Here is a 23,393-nt window from a genome sequence, read left to right on the forward strand (position 1 = left end):
TTTATTGGTTACCTGAATAAGCAAATATCTACCCTTACTAGTTTAAACAAACTGAAATATAATAAAGATGTTTCTCATTTAAACCCAAATGCATAACTCCTGAAATTTGTTCCTAACAGCTTTATGTTCAATAGGCACATTATGAAAGGTAAGGGTTGATAATCTTCTTAGAGAACTAGAACTGACATTTAACATGTAAAAATATCTATGCTATAGAAATCAAACTATTTACTACTTATTACTTTATATTTACTTCCATAGAAATTGATTTTACCATGCTAGTCCATAAATCTCATTCAGAAATCCCTAACCTAACCCCCTAACTAACCTTCACTAGGATTACATTAATTTCCTGGGAAAATTAGTGAGGCATAGATGCCTTCTGATAAGAAATAATCTTTTTTTTCATAAAACACAGACTAAAAAACTAGAGCTAGCAACTACAATACAAAACATTAAGAAAAATCAAAGGTCAGTATTTTCTCACCACAAACTTTCATTAAGCAGCAAAAAAGTCCTGAGGCCAACCCTGAACTAGTTCAATAACTATGCAGCTTTTCCTTTAGTAGATAGTTGTTCAGCCCTATTTTTTATGATGAGATGAGACTTTCTGAAACTGAAACCCTTGCTGAAATGCTTGCTAAGATTTATCATAAATCTCAGCAGACATGCTAGTATCCTTTCAATAACTTTGCATTTTAATTAGATGGAAAGAAGCCAAGCTTTGTGTACTGGGCTGGGGAATGTCAGGAACTACTAGAAAATCATGAGACTGATGGCTAATTTCTAAACCAACAGAAGTTTCTAGTACTCAAAGTACATAAAAAAAGTGCAAGAAAGTCTATGATAGGGGAAAAAATGAAGTCATTTTTCCAACATCATGTTTATGCCACTTAGCTATTTATCATATTTTTATAGCCTATGCATAGTATCATTTGTTTCTTTAAAAACATTGTTTCTTGAAAACTACCCTTCATACTATTCATGTACTCTTAGAAAATCAGACCCAAAAGTCAAGGACAAGAAATAAGTCTCAGACAGAAACTCTCAACTGACAGGCTGCAGACCCTTGGAGATCAGAGGCAGAAGCATTACTGGAGGAAGTGGAAGTTCCTTTGTTCATTTATTAAGTTAGAGGTGCATACACATAAAACTACAGGATCATAATTTTCCTGTAGTCTTTGTTACTGTATGTCTATCATCACAAGACATGTTGTGTAGGGAAATGATTACTAGAGCACTGAACCATAGCAGTTAAAATTGTGGCCAAAAAGAAAATCAAAAATGAAGACTCAAACTCATAAATGGATTTAGATCCTCCCACTTCAGACAAAAATTTGATGTTGACTTAGTAGCTTAATTCATAAAAAATGATGTGTCCAGAAACTTGATGTAGAGATGACTCTCAATGTAGAGATGACTTATTAAATATGCAGCTTCCTTGGCATCTGAGGATTTGTAACTGCAGGGCCAGGAGTACCCTGGCTGTTTGACCACACTCACCTCATTCCACCACAAATTCACAGAATCCTGGGAAAAGCCCCATCACTAAGCTAGGTACTGTGACTGCCTAATGAGGGCACTGAGCTCAGGTGGATGAAAATGTGCAGCAAATGTGCCCAGCTTTGCTGTAGTAACGCACTGCTGTGATGGCCACTCTGACTTCAGCCCCTGTTCCTAACTGCAACACATCTGCTTTCTGCTTTGCTCTTCACACTCTCCAAGAAGGGGAGCAACTCCCAGAATTCTCCAAGGCTGCCAAGAGCACTTTGTTCTCCCCATACACCCATGTCCATAGGCAAGAGCAGCTCAGCATTACACTGTTATCCCATATAAACTCCTACCTTCTTTGGACTGGATGTTGGGCAAAAATTGGTCAAGAGCCGCTGGCCAGCCAGGAGGTGTGCATGTCTGGACTGACCAGCTGCTCTGCACATATGCACACTCTTCACATCAATGCAATCACAGCTGCCAGTCTGGCTAAACAAATAACTTGCAAACCTGACATAATGGTTACAGAAGGAAGAAGAGCACAAGACTGCTGTTTGCTCCATGCAAAGTCTGAACAAGCAGGATCAACAAATCATTAAAACTACAACTTGCCTAGGAAAGGTGTTGAAAGATTACATCATCTTTTAACATGACTTGGTAATACATTAAAGCTTGTAATTTGAACTACAATATATTGTTCAAAGAGTGATGCATAAGAAGCAATTTGTTGCAGCTATACACAAAAGAATTTTCTTCTTCCCTTATGAAAGTCTCTGTATTTAAATTCTTTTAAGTTTCTTAGAGGTTCTTAGGACCATCAGTGCTCAGAAATACCAAGGAAATAATTGCTGCACAATATCATCTGCCATCCTCCATGCATACTTTTTGAAGTAGTTTCCAGCTACTTTTATCATATTGTGTTTTTTTTATATCATGCCTCATTCCAAGACTAGAGAGGACAGAACTACTATACTAGAGGCAAACATAAATCTGGTATTTCCTAAGTCTCAAGTGCTTTTCTTCATAAACTAAGTAGCATTCACTTAATAACTGGTGAATCCTTTTAGAAATGTATTTTTCTCTCAAAACTGCATTTTAGAAACTGGTACTGAGAAAAGAATACGATTACCATAAAATCAATTTTCTAATACTTGCAGGTGATTGTGTAGCCACATTATTTTAAGATCATAAATAGACTGCCCTGATAAGTAATATGCATTCCACTTTAATCAGTGCAATCAAGAAAAAGCAGGGTGCTTCATGGTGCTGAAATGAAAACAAGAAAGCTTACACCAACTGTACTCCTCAGCCAAGGTCTAATTTCATCAAAGAAAAATTGCTTTTCAGAAAAAGCTTTGTTAATTTCTGTAGGCATGTCATTAGCATGATAATAAACCACACTGGGAATCTGTTTTGCTATTTCTATGCTCTACTCACAAACAACAAAGACTACATTCCTACATCTACCAATGCTGAGAGCAAATACTCTCAGTTGCCCTGTTCCCTGGAGCTCCATGGCTCCTTATATAACGTGAGCAGGGGATCCCAAAATCTGCAGTGAGGAACTGTGGAAGTATCAGAAGTATCATCTAGACTCAATAGTCTTTAATGTCTATAAAGAGATCCACCTGGGGTGCATGACAAAGAGTCCTGCAGAGATATGAAAATATGTTGAAAATATGAAAATAAACTCTGCACCCAAAGCTTCCACTCTAAATTAGGAGTTACATAAATTGATAGGTAATAGATGATTAAAGAGAATAAAATAATACAATACCAAAAAAAGCACGTGCAAAGCCAATGTGAGTGACACTAGGATAACTATATTATTCCTCTTGGGAATGCAATGACACAGAAAGAAAGCTGCAGAACAGTACTGGGTTACAGTTCAAACATAGATGACTACAGGGGACGAGAACAAGACATCTGGGTGTAACAAATGAGAACAGTAAAGAAAGCAGAACAGATGAAGGTTAAAGAAGAACATCATGATCTGAGTGAAAGAAAAAAATATCTGTGTGAGGGGAGGGAATATAGAAGACTCACAAGGAAGGAAAAGAGCAGGTAGACTTAAATAAAAAATAGGGGAGGATGACAAGAAAAAGGCAGAAAGACTTCATAGTCCAGGAAATTAACACAGGAATTTCCATATTTCAAAGAGAACCAAAGGAGAGAGGGAAGAAATAGCAGTAATTACAAGGAAAAATAAATTTCGGGATATTGGAAAAACTGAAATGGAAAAACCAGAAAATATGGTGATAAGGGGAAAATATAGATAAGAAGAATCATAGCACGGTTTGGGTTGGAAAGGCCCTTAGAAATAGCCTGCAATGAACATTTTCAGCTTGATCAGGTTGCTCAGAGCTCCATCCAATCTTACCTCAAATGCTTTCAGGGATTAAGTATCCACCAACTCTAATAAGTTAGAAATCAGACTAACCAAACTATTAATGATGTCACAGAAGTGTGGAAAGGAATATGGAGCTTGGAAATAATGTGTTTATAAAAGTGACAAGATCTGATATGGCTCCCAGAACAAGGGGAAAGGAATCATGAATCCTCCAGGATTGGGCGCAAGGCTATAGGAAATGGGGACGGTAGCAAAATTTCCGTGGCTGAAGGAAATTGGACAACTGGTGTCTGGAGCATAGAGGAAGACTATTTGTGCTTAGCCACATTATAAATGAAGATTCACTAAGGAAGAAAACAAACAGGCAGGAAGGAAAATGAACAATGTGAAAAAGACCAAGGATGAATAGCTAGAACAAGTAAATGAAGAAAGGTAGGACAGATAGAGGATCAAAGAAACATTTTCTAAATCCAGCACTAAACACATGACAAATATATGAGAAGGAATCAGATAAAGATGAATAGTATAGCATAAAGATGAATAGCATTATTGGAATATTCATCAGGAAGAAGATGGTGGATATAATCCTCTGGGTACTCACAAGCAAAGAGATGCTGTCTTAGAAAGTGACATGATGCAAACAGGGAAACTTCCTTTTATTTCTAAAGCATATTTAAGAAGATGAAAGAAAATAAATGAAAGTCAAACAGTACATGACAGGAAAGACTGAAATAATCAACTGTCTTTTTTGCATAAACAAAATACTGAGATTTTATACAAATAAAGCTAAGCATTGGGCAGGGATACAGGCTGGAAAAGGGGAATAGCAGGGTAAAGAATATTGAGTAAAATATATTTAGCTCATAGAGGCTTGAAAAAATTCACTGCAGTGTACCCATGGATAGCTTGAAATCACTAACTAGATCAGTGGGCCTGGTGAAGGACATAACCCAAAACAGATGTCAAGGAGTTCTTACAAAAAAATGTCTGGTAAGCAAAGACAATGAATCAAGTCTGACACCACAGTGCTCTACCTTATGTTCAGCATTTTTCACCACTTTTATCAATAGCTTAAATGGTTCAGTGGTAACATTGTTCATGGAACCAAGTCAAGAAGCATTGTAAGAGCTTAGGGGAACAAGATGTGAATTCTGAATGCTTAACAAATTGCAGAAATGGTAAGATAAAATTCACTACAGAAAAGAAAGTAATTATCAAGCCTACTCTCAAACATTAATACAGTGTATACATATATAAATATATATAACTATTTAATTATATAATACCTATACATATAAATATATCTGGAACACAAATGAAAGGACTGAAAAATAATGCTCTCAGAAAATTCTGGGATTAGGAGCAGACATCCCATGTTGCAGCACTACAGTAATTAGTCTGGCAGCAGTAAAATTTCAGCTCTAGACACTTCAGTTATGAATTTCAGGCATTTATTAATGTTTTTTCTTTATAAAATTGAATGTGAATGACAAGAGATGGAAGCAAACTGATCAAAAAACAAAATCCAAAGGACAAAAATAAAATTATAAAATAAGAAATAAAATAAAAACACAACACATGAAAAAAGGTTGAAAGACTTTAAAATTTGAGATGGAGGAAAAGACAAAATTCTTCCAATAAACTATTTTGTTGCAATAAGAACAATAGTCAATTAGTTATCCAAGTCAATTCTACTGTAAAACAAGAAGTGAGCAAACTATATTGAACACAAGGAACTCAAGAATAGAAGAAAAAAATCCTAGTTCAAAATAAATATTCAATTCCTATGAATCTTACTTAAAAGTAAAATCATTGTTATTAATTCTTAATTTTAGAACAAAACTGCATTGAGAAATGCTTGGAACCCATAGTAGAGGAAAAACCTAACACTATTTTAAAATATCAGGAGAAGCAATATATAACTCACAGAAATTCCCTCCAGGCTTATATATTTGCAATGCCACTGCAAGTTTCACATACTGCTATTTTTCTTTAGCTTTACATTGAAAAAGCCCAAAATGCTATAATTGCAAGGAAAAGTAATTACTGATAAGCTCAAAGTTTAAACTCAAGTTTCTAAAACAAAAATTGACATGTCTAGGAATACTTTGGGTTTTCACTTTACTGATGTATGTCAGGAAAATTTCAAGTAATCTTACAGCTTATATCCCTAAAGATATTTTTAAAAAACCTTTCTTATGTTACAATTTTAGCATTTATAGTGTTTTATCCCAAAAGAGGTAGGCTTTCCACTTGCTGCTATAAATATACCATGTACCTAGGGATAAGTTCTTTAAGAGTGCTGGAATGCTGTAAAGTGAAGTTAAATATGCAATTTCAGTTGAGCAATAAATGTCACCTTATTTTATTACTGTTCGTATAAGCATAAAATAGTCATCTATGGCTGCCCAGCTAATAATGGATGAAAGCAAAGATGTGTCTCAGAAGCTGAACTTTATTATTAATAGATTTTTTTAAAGCAGTATCTTCCTCTTTCTTTCGAAATATAAAGGAGCATCCTTCACTCTCAAAGAAATTATGAAGCTGCATTTGATATGAGCACCTCAAAAGACAGCTCAGTAAATGAGCCAGACAAATATACTCACCTGTTCCATCATCTACGTTCTCTACTTCCATCACTTCCGTGTTTATTCTGCCCCGGAAAAGGTAACGGTGGCCATCTGAAGATGCTTTGCTGTTCTTCAATCTCCTGAAAAAAGAAAGAGCAGACAAGCACGTCATCCACTCCCCTCTTCTATGCTTCTACACTGCTACCTGTACATGCAGCACTTAGAGACCACAGTGAGGATCACAGTGCCTTTATACCTGTGCAATTGAACGGTGGAAGCCGCTGCTGAATGGGGACACTGCTGATGGAAGTGCAAAGGTGCTACAGCTGATACGAGCAAGCTGCAAATTCCTGCCTGAATGAGAGCTCATCGGGAAAGTCTCACTCTGTAAAAGCTCTGTTCCAACACTTGGGTACCTACATGCTGTTTGCCATCAAAGACAAAAAAAAGGAGAGCCTTTCCTCCTAGCTGATGTGGCCTCCCTACGTTAGTCTAGAAATTCAGCATGGGGCTCGTGTGACTGAAAAGAATTAAATGAGAACATCTTAGGATACAAATCTTGACCTACGTACATTAGCATCATAAATGGGATTTATGTAGGGAAGAATGAAGACATTTTTCCTTCTTAATGTAAGGGTTAACCAAGAATTGTAATTAAGGATTGCTGAGGTTTTGTGGCAGTTTCACTGCAATATATTCTAAAGGACTTTGCATTGCTGTAACTGTTCCCAGCAAAGCCAATGCCTTTGGAGAGCCCCAGTTCTAGACAGCTTTTTACACCTCAGATAAGCCAGGGATTATTGTCGACCCATTTCTGCCTATGATGATAATTAATACTGTATATCAAACAAAGGTCAGTTCCTAAGAATAAAGGATCTCCTGGATTTTGACCTTCATTCACTCCAAAGAGGTACTAATTTTCAGGAAATTACCTGCCTCTCATTCATTACTTCTTTACTGTCTTATGTGTAATACGACACCGCAAATTTATTATTCAAAAATTGAGTAATTCATTAAAAATACAAAGAAAGCAAAAAAGCAAAGTCAGTATAAAGCATAAGGTTTCAGTATTACTTTTTTTTTCTTTCCAAAGTGAGTAAATCAAATAGCTCTACTAAGTTTTAAAACTGTAAACCCAAATATGGCATTCCATGTTTACACAACTCTGCCACAAAAGGATGGTTAATAATTACATAAAATATCTCAGACCATAAAGGCAAGACAGTTTTTGTAAAATTAACAAAATGCATTTTCTCTCTTTACATACTTGCCAATCAATATTTAAAGTATCTTACCAGAAATAATCAATCAATTTCCCATCTTAAACTTAGAAATTATATTCTAAATTGAGTTACTCCTATATCTGCAGAGATGCCACCATGGTACCAGCCAAGGACTTGATTGTTCAAAACTAAAGAAACCACAGACAACCTTCCATGCATTTTGAGATTTTCATCCATTAGTGCATTTTAGTAAGAATATGGCTACGAAAATATGCAACTTAGCGGAGGACAACTGAAAAGATATTATGTAACCAGCAACTTATTTGTCACTGCTGGACAATAAACTTCAACAAATATCAGAAATTTCTAAAAGAAGATTTATCCTGGAATCTATCAAATACCTACCCAGTAATACGTATTTAGTGGCTACTTTAAAACAACTTCGGGATTAAAGAGACAAACCTGAGCATCAAGAGGAATATATGTACATAGGAGAACCCTTATTTTTTACAACATTATCTACAGAAGCTCATTGCTGTACTAAGGAATTGTGCTTTGGAATGCAGCAAGCAGCAGCTTTCTGGCTGTTTCCCCTGATAACAAATATAAGGCATGAAACTCTTGAATCTGTAAAGACTTATTTCATTGCACAAGCTACAATACTAATCTGTTTGAACTAAAAATTCAGACTGTTTACACTTCCTAGGAGAGAGGGAGGCCATCACATATAACCTGCTGTGGAAGGCTGACAAACCAGATTCTTTTTCCCCACATTTCACCACTAGGACTCTGCATCCATATAATTTGTCTTTCCAATTGCTTGAATTAAATACAATTCTCTTTGGTTGATAAATTTAAATGTAAACTTTTATGCTGTGGTTCCCATAGAACAGCATACTCATGATCAATACTACTGTGAGAAAAACACATTATTTTTGAAAGCAACCATTTACCTGTGTTTTTTTTTGCAGTAGACCAGAAGATTATCAAAAAGAAAAAATATCCTCTCTTGGATATTTCCTGCTGAAATTTTCAGTAGTAGTCCACTTCGCAGCATTTCTGTACACGTGTCTGTGATGTTGGACCCCTAAAATTGAGTGGAAAGAGATTACTCTTTTAGTGAGAACTGAAGTACTTTGCATCAACTAAGGAAAATTTTCTTATACAAACTCACAAGCATAATGATTCTCTGGAAAGACTGAAAAAACAAGCCATGGTAATTTATTGCATTGTAATTATGTAATTATCTGTAATAATGCTTAACACCAGCTTTGTGAATAGTTTAATCACAAAAAGTTTCCAAACTATATTACTTTCGTGCAAAAATCTCTCCTGAAAATCAGGCCAACTTTATCCAATAACTCCTATCCTCAGTAACTTTATTCAGAAATGTCTGAAAATGGGGAATTTACAAGACATAATCTATGCCATGATGAAATTGGAAGCTGAAGCAACCTGTGACTTGAACATCACTAAGGGTAGATACTTCCACACTAGATTAAACTAAGCACAAAAACAAAAATTAAAAACCAGCAAGACATAAAACTTGGGCAAAGCTAAGAGTGGTATGTGCAGCTGGGATTGTCTAGTATACTTCCTCCTAACCTACTCCAAAGACATCAGGATTTTGGTAAGGTTTAGATGTTTGGGATGAAATTTCCCATGCCTCATTTTTGCTTCAAGACAGATTCATGTGAAAAGGCATCAGGCATTTTCATAAAAGTTAATGTAAGAGAAACAACTTTAACAAGGAAAATATTTTTTAAAAAAAAGTTACACGAAAAATTCGCAGCGCTTCTATGTCTTGTAAAGAGAAATTTATCTCTCAAGAAAGCCTACCTTAAATTCTGAGGTGAATTTTGCTAGTCTGAAAAATCATGCTCCTGTGGGACACAGCTGCTGTCCACGTGCATGTCCACCCAGACATGCAATCCTATTGATAATTATCTATTGTGCTGGCTGCACCAACCATACACTCAGGGTCTGACAAGTTTCCTGACTTGAGGGAGTCAAAGTCAACTTGGAAAACCAGCAAAAGCCAGGACTCTCCTGTCATCTACACATGTTCTGAATGGTTTCGGCATGCGACAGCAGCAGTTACTTCCTCTTCTTGATCTAACCACAGTAGTCCCAAGAAAAATGGATTCAATTAAGAGCCAAGAAGTGATCACGCGTTCTGCTCGCACAGTTCTTCATCCTACTGCTCATCCTTTGTATGTCACAGCTGTGAATATTGAGCAATAGCTCAGACTGTCCTGAGGAGAATGCAGTCTGTTTACAGAGATGAGATTGCACAACCATCACACTGGAACACAAGCCAGGTCTCTAAGTAAAGCCACTTCAGATCTGTATTAACTAACCACCCCAGTTCCTTTCAGGATCAAGTGATCAAACAAGCTAAAGATGAATGTCACCTACAGCCACTACAACATATTTCCCTTCTAAGACAGCATCAGTACCAGCATACTAATTTTATAGTTTTATCCAAAATTGAATATTGAAACATTTTAAAAGCACACTCAGTGATATAAAGTAGGCATAAATTAGGGCTGTGTGTAATGCTTGTTGACCATAACTGCAGAAAAACAGGTCACTTTTTTCCATTTCATTGCTTTTGTGTATTAAAGAGTAAACAATATTTTATTCTGTGTTTCATATTTGCTGGAATAGTACTTACTAAAAATTTGCATTTTAAAGGGTTATATATTTTCTAAAGGGTCTTAGTTTGTTTTTACACAAAACTTCAACTTTGCATAAAAATAGTAGTTTTTTGTTAGGAAGCCAAAAAACATCAGCCTAAAGCTTCAGAATTGTACGAGAAGTTTCAGCTTTCTAAAAAAGGATGGGATTTTTTTTCATAGAAAGGATTTTATACAAAACTTTGTCATTTCTTATTGAAGAATTTAATTTTCAGTATGGAAAAACACAACCTTTTCCCAACAGTCCTAACAAAATCTGCTACTGTGCCAGCATCCTGTCATAATCTAACACATTTAATACATATTTTAAGTATATATAATTCAGGCTACCTGACCTATTTACAATTGCCTCATTCACGATTCAAGTTCAGTGTGACAGTATGGCTGTGAGGATTATCTGTCTCACATTACTACCCTTTGCTAATGTTATCCTCCTAATTTCCTTCCCTTTCTAAAATATACTGCTAGATGGTGAAAACAAGGTTCTAAAGATACTTTTTTTTTCCCTCTGAGACATTTCATCCAAAGACAGTGGACATGAACAGTGTTAATGTCACTTCTCAGACACCTTCTGACAAGATCACAATCCATGCTGGTGTGATCAGAGGTCAGTGAATTTTGTTAGTGCTGTTCTATTTGCTGAATTCCAAGGGAATAAGAAAACAAGATCAGAAGTCACATTTTGTTGTCCTACATAACACTGCTACTGCAGAAAAATCCCCTGTCACTCCCCTGCCCATGTAATACTTAGGATTTGCCTGTTCCTAGACTTTGGAGCTGAAAGGGAGAAAAATGGAAGGGCATATTATATGAAAGCACTGCTTCTTTCTGCATCTGGGGTGAGCATTGCTCTCCACCACATTCCTTAGAGATGAAAAACATGCCTGAGGAAGGACGAAGCAGAGAGCACACACAGGCACTGCCATATCTACCATGCAATTCAAAGGGCTGACAACCATAACAAGTTTTTATGAAGGGTGGAGCTATACCTTAAACCTTCCCATGGGCTCTCAGCAGGAACACCAAGCTACAGTTGATATTCAGCCCAGTAGGAAAATTCTCTTATCCAGCTCCAAGCTGTCTCTCTCCTGGGGAAGGCTCAATTCTGCATTATCATATGAGGGGTCACTCTCATCCCAGAAGCAGGTGAGACTTTCTGCTGCACAGCTAAAACTGAACTACACTACCTACAATATTTTTTGAACCAGTACTACCAAAACCTTCTGACACAAACATCTTTTCATTAAGTGTGTGCACTGAAACTACCACAGGGATTTCCAATATGAGCGACATGAATTTGAAAAGCAATTTGCTATTTCAAAGTTTTCACAGACATTTAAACTCAGTGCTTGTAAGAGGAGATGATAGAGTTGCTCAACCTGAATGTAAAATCACTACTACTATGCTATTCATGCTTCTTATGCTATTTACAGTACTTGCAAGTAGAAATCACAGGCTATTTTCAGTGAAACCAGCATTTGTGTAATCTCTCAATTTAAAAATGCCATGCATTGTAGAAACAAACCTATTTTAATCATCTTCCAACAAATCATATAAATTATTCAGCTGGGGTGGGGGGGGGGGGGAACTACCTGCAAAGCAGGTTTATACTGTGAATCTAGACTAGTTCTACCTCCATCTGGCCTACTGGGTCACTGAAGACTGTACAGCAATCCTCTTCTGTGGGTAGCGCCCCAACGAAATACTCTGTGCCTTTTGAGGATAGCTGGTATGGAAATTAAAATCCCATAAAGTCTTGGAGCCTGCAGGCCACTTAGTTATAACTGGCTTCTGATAACCTTTGAGACCAATGATTCTAAGGAAACAGCTCAGGTGAGAGGCCTGAAATGTGGGCTACCATAACCATATAGAAAAATAAAAGGACTTCAAGGAGAAAGACTATACACAAGAAATTTAAAAAAAACCCTCCCTCATCCTCGTTTCATTATATATCCCTCTTGACATTAAAAAAATTACTTTTATTACCTTCAAACAAAAAGCAGGATTGGTTGGTATTTTTTGTTACAAAAATAAGGTACTTAATCTGCATATTCTGGGCAAACTTCTGTCAAGTAGAGAGGTTTTACTATACTGAGTCATTGGCAAGTAAGTTAATAGTGATAAAAGTCAGAACTTACTCTTCTGTACTTGCATATGGACATAGGGAACAAATAAAACATGGAAGGCCTAGAAATTCCAGAGTTTAAGACAGAAATTTGTAAAATATTACCTGATATGTTGGAATGGAAAGGAACAGAATACCCCATGCTACTGTCACTAAGTCAGCCTTGCTACTGTCACTAAGTCAGCCTATGACTCAGATTAGGTTGTTCAGCCTCCAGCTTACAAAAAATGCAACAGTTTTTGTTTTTCTTCTCTCACTGAGACATGCACACAAATTTTACTGAAAAACTCCTTCAGCTGCTGAGCCATTCTCCAATTGAGACAGACACCTACACAAGTTCTGAATTTAGGCCAATAAATTTAACCACTTAGGAAATTGAGTGAGAAAGTCATTATATTCAAAATCATCTTTCTTGAAACAGATGTTCCATTTTTCCATGAATCTGTATTTTTATCATAATAAACACAAGTTTCATTTTATGACACTTAAGTATAGGAATTCAAGTCATGCTTTGATCAGATTCTAAAAATAGTCTTTATTTTTTTCCCTTTCCTTCTAGTTGGGGCCAAGCAATGTGCTAAGCATTTCCTTCTGGAAGGAAATCTCCAACAAGTTTGCCTCTTTATTTTCAGCATTGCAGAAAACCAGATGTTTATTTAATTAAATCCACCCTCAAACATTGCATTCAGGAACTTCTTTTTTGTAGTTGTTGGGAATCCTTCAAAATACTGTTAGCTCATATACATGCTCTGGAATTCTTACCATTTCAAGAACTAACCTTATACTATTTCTGAAAAAGATGCGCATGTTAAGATCAAGGCAATTTTGCCAGATTGCGCACCCTTTGGTTGACATTTGATATCAAACCTGGTCAGCTAAAATACAATAAACACCACATAACTCTACTGGAAGCGTCCTGTTTTAAGACAATGGCACACTGAAAGAGTTCAAGCACAGGTGAAATCCTAAAATGAAATCTAGGGAGAGGGAAGGTGAAAAAAAAAAACCACAATAAAATAACCCACCGAGGTTAGCGGGAAATTACTTTGTTACAGAGTAGAGAATACACTCTGTGCACAGGGAGAATAAGTCTGTTTCAAATGCATTCCTTCTTTATTGTTACCTTTGCTCATTCACACATTTCCAAAAGCAACCACACTTCCTACCGGATGTTGCACCAAGAATTCAGAAGAAACTTAATGCAGGAAAAGTGGATTCCCTATTCAGGGATAGAGGTTTGAGAACAGTAAGTTCTTAACCAACTTATATGACTAATAATGCATTGAGTTAATAATACTGTAACTTTATACTTGAGTGTGTTCATTAAGAAGGATTTGACAAATATCTATGACTCAGATATTGGAGGAAAGTAGAAGAATTTTAATCACTGTAGTGCAGTAGAAAATTTAATTGAAAAGTTAAAAATAATAGAAGGAATAAAGTGGTGATAGGCAATAAGGATTATTTAGCAAATTTCCTTGCCATAAAGTATTCAGCACTTAGCTTGCTATTGCTTCTATCATGAGGTTATCACACAAATATTTCCAATGCATTTAGATGTTTAGAGACACTAACCTTCCCAAATTATTGTTGATGACAGCAACTTCAAGCTAATTACAAGAAGAAATACATTTTCACCTAAAGAAGCAGCTCTTAAGTGACATGACATCAACTAGACCTCCTCTCAATTTGATAATTTAGAATTTTACTTTATATTACTCCTTTCTTTCCTAAATCCCATAAACAATACAATGGCATTTGTTTAGGATTATTTTATTTCAGAGGGTTCCAAATAAGTGCAGAAAGTTTTGTCTGAACATGGACCAGGAATTCAATCACTTTTCTACTTGCTAAAATTCCTTCTGATGATGGACAGTGAATTTCAGTGGTATTTCATAGTGATTATCCTGTACCAAAACATTACAGTGTGCTGAGCTCCAACATGAGATGATTTGCCAAAAATGGAAAAGGACTTTTGAAAATGCTGCTACACAAGGAAAAAAATACCTGAAGTGAAACATTTCAAATCACACAATGCACTGAAGAAACATGCAGAATTTTGATAAAAGTAAAATTAGTCACTTAATCCACATTTAGAATGAACCAAGTCTTCCCACTCAATTAACAACAAAGCAAAAGTTTGCAAAAGTCCACTGATCAGGAGATTTCACATGGAGCATACAGGAAATAATTATGTGGTGTCATGGGTAGTATTTAGGGGGGTCTTTGTTCAGATCTGCGCTCCTTTCAGACAGTGGCTTGTTCTGCTGAATCCTTCTGGATGACAGGGGAAAGCTAAATCCACTACAGCAGAAGCAGAGCACATCCTTAGGCACAGCAAAGTTCAAGAAACAGCAGGTACAGTAAAATCAGGAGGTGTAGGAAGGGAACAGAGCCATGTAGAAACTATTTCTTATTTCTGCGTTTTTACCTATTACTACAAATAGCTACTTAAAAGTTGTCCACTCTAGTCAAAGTTCTAATTGTTATTTGTCAGACCTTGTGGGGAGCTCAGAGTTCAGACAAGTCTGTCTTGAGGCTTTCTTTGCTTCAGTGTCCCACCCACATCTCTAACCCTTTCTTTCCTTGACCCTATGCAATGGAAATTTTCCATTATATAGACTGAGATCTCTCACCACCACACTAGCATGCAACAAACATATCTTTCTGGCTATATCTCCCAGTCTGCAAGCCTTCCACAAAGCTTAAAGAGATAAAATCACTTCCTCCAGTTCTTAAGCAGCTTTCTCAGGGAGAGAAGAAGCATATTTGAGTAATATATTTAATATATTTGAGCAAAGTATTCCAAAAAAGCAAAGGACTGCTTCCATGTTGAAATCTTCCTCTTAAAAAAAACTGTCTTTTTGTTTTTTTAAAGTAAGTTTTGAATATGGTTACACTGCTTTATATTTCTTTCATTGAAACTTCAGTTGTGTTTGCTTTCCACCTCAGTACAGTCAGCTCAGATATGTCAATACAAAACTCCCAAGGCAATTTAAAGATACTGTCTTATCTGCACCTGTCTTTCCATATGAACTAATTATAGTGCTCAGAATAATTCAAAAGGAAGATTTTGGTGCTACAACTGCTTGATCTTGTTGTTTTCTTTCAGAAAGGGTGGTTCTGCTGGTTACTACCTAGAATTCTAACTCAGAACCAGATCTATGGTTACTTCACAAAACCTGGTGGGAACACTAAAATCCTTCCATTTGCAAACCATTAAAAAGCTCCACAAATCTCACACATATTCAAATGAATATGTTTAAATTAGTTTAGCTCACCCAATATTAAGAGTCTACCAACAAGCTGACAAAAACTTATAGACTCAATGCTTAACCAATAATAAACAATAAACAAAACTTTTTTCAACCAGATGAAGTGCTGTTAGGCCAGAATAGACAGAAGTAAAATAAAATCAGCATTTAAATTAGGGTTTATAGATGTGTCTGTGTGCACAGACACATGTTAATACAAATGCTAAATAACTATCCTCCCTTGAAGTCTGCTATTTCATACAGCATTGCTCAGTCATGGACAATTTAATTTACAGAGTAGAACTCAAAAGCTGTGATTGCACAGAACAGTGGACTTGACATAATCTCAGGATCAGAAAAACAGTGCAATACATACTTGTTGAAAACTATTACTCCCTCCTCAGTACAGAAAGCAACAAATCTTATGACAGTACCTCCCATCCTTCAACATGAGACTGCCATTCTTCCAAAAATTCTAATTTTTCCATTTGTCTCTTGGCCTCATTTATGTTGGAACAGACAGCTTTCATGGCCTGGAGAGCTTCCATTAGAGCTGCATAGTCACTGTGCTTCCTTGGAGTCCGCTTCAGTAATTCCTATTTAGACATAGAAAAAGGGGGAAAAAAAGAGAAAAAAAAAAAAAAAACCAAAGAAAATAAAAGCGAAAAAGAAACCAGTCTTTGATCTCTAAAGGTCTCCATTACAGGAGTCTTAGACCAAACCAGCATACAAAAATAAAGTAGCCAGTCTTCTCTTTTCCTAAGCAGAAAAGTAGTAACCCTTCTAAAATTGTGTCCTAGTAGGACACTAAAACTCAAGAGTAACTAATTACTAACAATAAATAATCATCATGATTTAGGAACAAGTTTGTATTTCTGCTACTTTCTCCTCCAACAATGTTTCTTCATGTTAAGCTTTGGGGTTTAGGTTTGTTTGTTTGTTTATTATATTCTGCAGGATACAACTGTTCAAGAGCAAGGATAACAATTCTGCTTAAAAAACCAGTAGTTCACTCATGGCAAAATTAGCACCTGCCTTTCCTGCAAATGTGGGCAGAAAACACATTTCTTTAGCTCCACACTATTGTTTAACCTCGTGCAATGCAGCAAAGCACTGAACAATACTTAGGTGACTCACTGATTTCAGATGGAACTGGCAGCCATGCTGATAAACAAAAGTGGAGTCACCAGCATTTGTTTGAGACTTCCCATTTCAAGCTACCAGCTACCCATTAACAGCTGGGCTGTCTGAGAACAGCCTTCAGCAAAGCTCTAACCCTGCTGCCACCACACCCTGCACTTGAATTTTCTTAATATATTTGTTTCATTGCTCTAATGTAATTAATTAGTCATTTTTCCCTGTTTTATCTGTATGCCCTTCAAAAATAGAATAGTAAAATAATTCCAAAATAGACCAAGGGAACTGTAAAGCCACAGCTATCTGGGCTGACTCACACCTCATTGTAATGATTGTATTTTTAATTTGTTTTAAAAACTTTTATTCTGAGCTGTTTCTTTTTAGATTTTTTTTTTATGTCATATGCCTCACAACTAGTAATCCTGCAGATCAAAACTCACACAAGCATTATGAAAAATACTGTTCAATAATCATTTTTCAGGTAGCTTTTGGAGTAGAATCAGCTCTGGTTTTCCTCCCAGAGTTTGGAACAATAAGCAATACAAGACCTTAATTTGTTAAGCAATGATTTTCTTAAAATACTTATTTTCTTGTATTTTATTTCCTAACACGGTAAATTACAAATTCAGAGGTTGGAATATCTAATGTTGATCACCACATTAACATTTTTAATTTATTTAAGTTGTCACAATATGATAAAAATAAACATATAATTGTACATAAAACCATTTACAACACCTTACTCTTACTCCACAGTTTTTCTTGTGGAAAAAAATCAATTAATACTTTTCATTTTCGATTTGTTGATGGTAAATTAGTATCATCAAAGTATGTCATCAACAAACTCTTCTATGCCAAGCATTTTAAGCAAGGGCATGATTAAACCCAGCTGAAATTAGGGTCATTAAACTCTCCCAAATGGCTCACTTCTGTCCAACAATGGAGAGGCAACCTTACAAGTACAAGCAGAACAGAGCTAATCATCTCGATCCAGCCAAACTCCTCAGTTCTTTTAACACTGATGTCAGAAGACTCGCCACCAGCTTTAATGAGAGCAAGGCTGGGCCCAATATCTTAATAAAGAGATAATTCACTGCGTAGAAAGATTGTTCCTGGAGTTCAGAAACATGCTTAGCAACCAGTTTTATATAGGAAGTATAAAGTCCTCAATAAAAAACTTGTAAGTACCTTCAAAAGAAGGGGATACTTGCATATTCTCTGTATTGGAGTCACTAGGTATCCCTCCAGGGGTACATCTGTGTTCTTGCGTCCCCCAAGAAGCATGCAATTCTGCAGTGGGAACAGGTTCACAAATTATTGAAAAATCCCAAGAAAATTATCAGAAAGGAAGACAAGGGCATAGGTACACAGCAGAGTTTGGTTACAATACACAGAAACGGTAAATACGTATATTTATGTGTAAGGAGGGAGGTTTGCAAGAGTGTCAAAAGTACAGTCTTGAACACATGCACAGGCTATCACACATGACAAGGAAGGCACAAAGGCAGAATGCAGGCTTCTCATTTAAGTACCTTCTTTATCCAGTCTGATGAAGAGGACTTTTTCTTAAAGTTTGAAACTAAAAGTAAATAAAATGCTCAAAATATGCTTTCAGACTTCAACAAACAGAAATAAAAATATTTCAGGGAGACTACTATAGCTGTTGTTGTTTCTAAAAAGTGTGTCCAGCATTAAGTAGTATCAAAGATGGTTTGAGTGTTGGCACATGGCCGTCCTAATACACACCTCAAAAAAAAACATGTTCTGTTTTCATGGTCCTATATTTAAATTTGATATGCAATGAATAAAATATCCTGAAGTCATAGACAAAAGGCTATTAAAAAGTCTCAACAAGACATCTGATTATGGAAGTAGAGAGCAAATTAAACATTGGGTGGAAGTGCCACATAAAAGCAGCTGAGAGAGAGAAAGGAGTAAGGGCTTTTGGGGATAAGAAAAGACACAAAGGACATCACAGCAAATATTTGGAATAGCTGGAGTTAAAGTGTAAGTACATAAAGACCTAAAGTAATGATGACAATTATTTTATGGAGAGATCAGAAGGAATTGTGATGCAATGGTATGAGATAATCTCAGCTTCAAAGATCAAGTTGTCTAAGCTGAGGACACTAAACAAAAGCAGTTTAAGACAGCCAGATCAACACAGGCCACAGGTCTGCATGCAGAAATATTGTTGATGGAACAGAGGCTGCACAACTGGATGGCAGCCCCACACATATCCTACAACCAGCACTGCTATGGGGATCTCCACACCCACCCTTAAGCCTTTGTGCTCATGCTTTACCAGCTTCTGTCTTATCCTAAAGGATTTTTCATCCTAAAGGATCTCACTTAACCTGCCAACACAAAAGCTTTACTGATAAAGACCGAGTAAGATAATGGCAATCCAGACCATAGTTATTATAACAATTGCATCTATACTCAAAGGCTCAAAACTTCTGGTTTCTGCTCCCAATTATTTATAGATAACCACAGCTCTAATGACCTGAACCCTTTGGTGTGCCTGGAAGGCTTTGACTGTGCTTTCAAATCATACAGTCTTATGTCTTGCTCTCTAGGTTAGTCTACTGCCACTGAATCCTACAGACATGCCCCAAATCTATGAGGAACCCAAACCAGATGAGAAAGCCCTCTGCATGTGCCCCAGAGCGCGTAACACTGACACATCATGAACTGCCACAATGGCACACTTGGCTTTCTTTGTCACAAAACAAGATCTTTGCAATCTTTCTACAGAGTATTTTGCTTTTTGCCTCTGTAGTCAGCATTCACTCTTTCCTGTTGAGTCTGGCCATGCAGCTTCCAATACAAGAACCATGTGTATGAAGCTCCTCAGTCTGGGAGGTGAAGGATACTGTTTCAACCACTAAGGGAAAATAGGACAACTCTGAAGAAGTTTTTAACTGTGAATAACCATTTCTGTATAAGAGATTCTTAGCAAAAAAGGCAGATGGTGCCTCGTGTCACACAGAATTTCCCACAATAAAATTCCCACACTGCTCATTAACTTGGCTGTAAGTAAGTGCAGCTGGGGAGTCAGATCTGGTATCTTTCAAACCATCAGTGACCTGCAATAGGACTTCAGCAAGAGCTCTGTCAACAGCAGTGGTGAAACCCTATGCATGCTAAAAATAATTAATAAAATTAAATAAGACTTGTGATACTATCAGCATTGGCAGAATCTTTTTTTCCTCAAACACATCTGTGATGCTTTGCTGATAGGGTCGTTTGGTCTCCAGTCCCAAAACACACTCACCAAATCTGATCACTCCTGAATTTGACAGCATATCCATGGACACCTCAGGTACTTAAGTTCCAATATAGTAGGCTACAAATTTCCATGGAGGAAGCACAAAAATCATTCCACACTGAATCCTGTTTTTAACAACTATTAAAAGTTGTTATTAAAACCATATATTAGTCAACTATTTAAACACAATATTTACATGGAAATTGGTTTTGCTGTTGAAAAACCACAAGGACTATCACACTTAACATTTTCAAATCCCACCTTACTTGTCTTATCAAGTGAAAGACTGTTTATGGAGCTGTTTCTTTCAACTTAGATTAAGTCAGTGTCTAAGATTAGAATGGCTATTCTATGATCCATAACAAAAGATTCTTCTGTCTACAACAGTGCTGGCTACAGTACCAGAACATGGACCTCCCCCTTCAGAAGTTCTGCTGAGTACTTCAGTTCCTTTCTGCAACTCCTTTCCCTGTCTCTCCTCATCTATTTTATCCTATTCTTTGTCCTTTCTAGAGATTCACACCTTTGTCTCCTGCCCAGAATGTTCAAGGCACTCTGCCTAATGTTGTATTATCCACAGATCCAAGCACAGCAGTGAAAGTATGATTTATACACCTCCTTCCTCTGGGAACATCAACCCCAGCTAAAACAGTCTACTAATCACTTACAGGGGTGCTGGTACTTATTACATGGGGGAGGTGACAGTGCTGAAAATTCACTGGCCTGTCAAAAAATATGAAGTTAAAACACCAGTTCAAAGTTTATTTACCAAAAGAAACGTCCTCACTGTTCTTATTTTGTTCAGGTCAAGAAGAACTTTCTGTGCCTTCTCGTGGTTGCTACAGTATTCATCATAGATACGGAATTTCTCTTTCTGCAGAAACAAAGAGAGACATTGTTTTGCACTTGTCATTTTGATTTTTTTTTTTAATTAATAAAACATGGAATGAACACTTTGCAAAGCTGAATAGCTAATATAGCCTTCATTCTAGAAACTCAGCTCGTCTTCATACATTTATTATTTGAGGTCTAGCCTCAAATTATGAACAGTCTGGGAGCACCACTTGGGAATTTCAAACACAGATTCATAGAAAACAAGGTTGAAAGGGACCTCAAGGACCATCTGGTCCAACCTTTCTTGGCAAGAGCATGGTCTAGACAAGATGGCCCAGAACCCTGCCCAGTGGAATCTTAAATGTGTCCAATGTTGACAAATCCATCACTTCCCTGGGGAGATTATTTCAATGGCTGATTGTTCTCACTGTGAATTTTTTTTTTCTGGTGTCCCATTGGAATTTCCCCAGGAGAAACTTGTACCAATTACCCCTCATATTATCCACGTGATTCTATAAAATGGGAATCTCCATCGTTGCAGCCACCTTTTAAATACTGGAACATAGTGATAAAGTCCCATTTAAGCCTTCTTTTCTCAAGTCTGAACCAACCCAGTTCTTTCAGGAAGCCACATGGAACACTTCCCAGGATCATCCTTGTGGTGGTTGTCTGAAACCTGTCTATCCACATCTCTTTTGTATAGCAGGGACCACAACTGAACACAGAATTCCAGCTGTGGCCTATCAAGCAGCAAGCAGACAGTGATAATGACGTCCTTATCTCTGCTGGTGATGCCCTTGCTGATGCAACCCAGCATGCTCTTGGCTTTATTTTTTTTGTCTCAGCAGCACACTGTTCACTCATATTGAGATGGTTGTCTATCAGGACATTGAGGTCCCCTTCCACTGAGCTGATCCCCAGCTAGGTAGATCCCAGCCTGTGCTGTACTTCTGGATTATGTTTTCCCAGATGCAATTCCTTACATTTGCCTTTGATGAACTTCCTAAGGTTTTGCTGAAATATTTCAGAGCTTGAACTACCACAAACATACAGGACAAAAACATACATGAAGAAAATGCAAAATGAGTAGCTGATTTGTTTACATTATTACCCAATTTATCTGCTAACACTTGTTTTCAAATATGATCCATTTTTCTGCAGAGTTAAAAACTGATGTTACTCAACTTCTGTAAATTGTTTCCACTATCCATTAATAGATTTCTCCTGCCACAATGAATAATCAGACTTAACAAACAAATGGGACTCTAACCATGAATTTCTAAGAACGAAACCTAGACCTTTTGTTAGGTCTACAACTGAAAGTAAACTAATTTGTCCTCATTTTGCAAAGCTCTGTAACAGTAACATCCTTGTTTTGCTCCAACAGGAAAAATAATACTCCTAGATAGCAATTACTACAGGATATACAAGCAGAATTGTGGGAGTACTGCAGTTATTTGAAATAAAATACCTTCACAATCCAGAATGATGGACATTTTATCCAGTATATACAGTTCTTCACTAAATATTCATCTTTTTGCACTAAAGGGGAATAAAAAGATAGTACTACTCTTGTTGTTGCAAGCAACCTTGTACCTCTGTCTAACACACAGGCACAGCTTCACCCAAGTAGCAGGGTTCAGTTGGTCAGCCTGAGATAATTTGGTGAATATGAAAATGATGAAACAACAAAAGTTTGTCATTTATTATGTTCATTCTTCACTCTCATCCCATCTATTTTTTTTTTTTTTTCCCAGACATGACAGTAATCAAGAGATGAACTTCAAAGTACTCTTCATTATGCAATCAAGTCATATTTAGGCTTCATGACCATGCACACTTATCATCATAACAGTAATTAATAAAGGCAAAAAATAAAAGAAAGGTATGAAAAAAGGCTGAAATAAAGAATTGCATACATAGTTCAGAAAGCAGGTTCCAACTTCATGCTGTGCGTTAGGTTCTGGCTGTAAACAATCCTCCACAAGGGACAGGAAGTTTTTGTGAACTGCAAGAATATCTTCAATATTTGAAAACAACATCTGTAAAAGAATAAAACATAGATAAGTGAAACACCAGATACAAAAAAAGAAGAAAAAGATAATTAAGGGACTAACCTTAACTGTTTCTTCTGTGACATTTTTATCCACTTTGGCTGCAGCACATTGGATCATTCGGTGAAGAAAAGCCTGCATGAAACAAGACAAATAAGGAAAAAGTTATTTCAGGAAGACTTGAACAACTTCTGGCATGTTATGCTTTAATTTGTTTCCCAAACTAGATATAGAGCCACATCAGAATATTATTCAGAATCTAAAACAAGCACTTTATTTATAAATAATTTAGTAGTCCTATTATTCTAGCATGATAGAAAAACCTATCTACATAGTGTTAAAAAATGTAAAATATTAATGAAGCTGAGAAACTGAACATTCTCTG

The 23,393-nt window shown here is 36.5% G+C and overlaps 1 protein-coding gene across 4 annotated transcripts in view; it reads right to left on the reverse strand.

Moving 5' to 3' along the window:
• Positions 1–23,393, reverse strand: part of PREX2 (phosphatidylinositol-3,4,5-trisphosphate dependent Rac exchange factor 2) — a 169,624-nt gene that overhangs the window by 101,969 nt on the left and 44,262 nt on the right. For 3 of the 4 annotated variants that reach the window (XM_014255930.2, XM_005517107.3, XM_088052908.1), the window contains exons 2-8: positions 23,072–23,143; positions 22,874–22,996; positions 20,890–20,994; positions 18,038–18,139; positions 16,147–16,308; positions 8,588–8,721; positions 6,448–6,551 (exon numbers count right to left, since the gene is read on the reverse strand). In XM_014255930.2, coding sequence (XP_014111405.1) covers positions 6,448–6,551; positions 8,588–8,721; positions 16,147–16,308; positions 18,038–18,139; positions 20,890–20,994; positions 22,874–22,996; positions 23,072–23,143 — 802 coding nt within the window. The remainder of the gene's footprint in view (positions 1–6,447; positions 6,552–8,587; positions 8,722–16,146; positions 16,309–18,037; positions 18,140–20,889; positions 20,995–22,873; positions 22,997–23,071; positions 23,144–23,393) is intronic. The other variant, XM_014255924.2, reaches the window with a different exon arrangement.

Source organism: Pseudopodoces humilis, chromosome 1, assembly GCF_049639895.1.
Source record: "Pseudopodoces humilis isolate 2021_Gansu_Grassland_sample_001 chromosome 1, ASM4963989v1, whole genome shotgun sequence".
NCBI lineage: Eukaryota > Metazoa > Chordata > Aves > Passeriformes > Paridae > Pseudopodoces > Pseudopodoces humilis.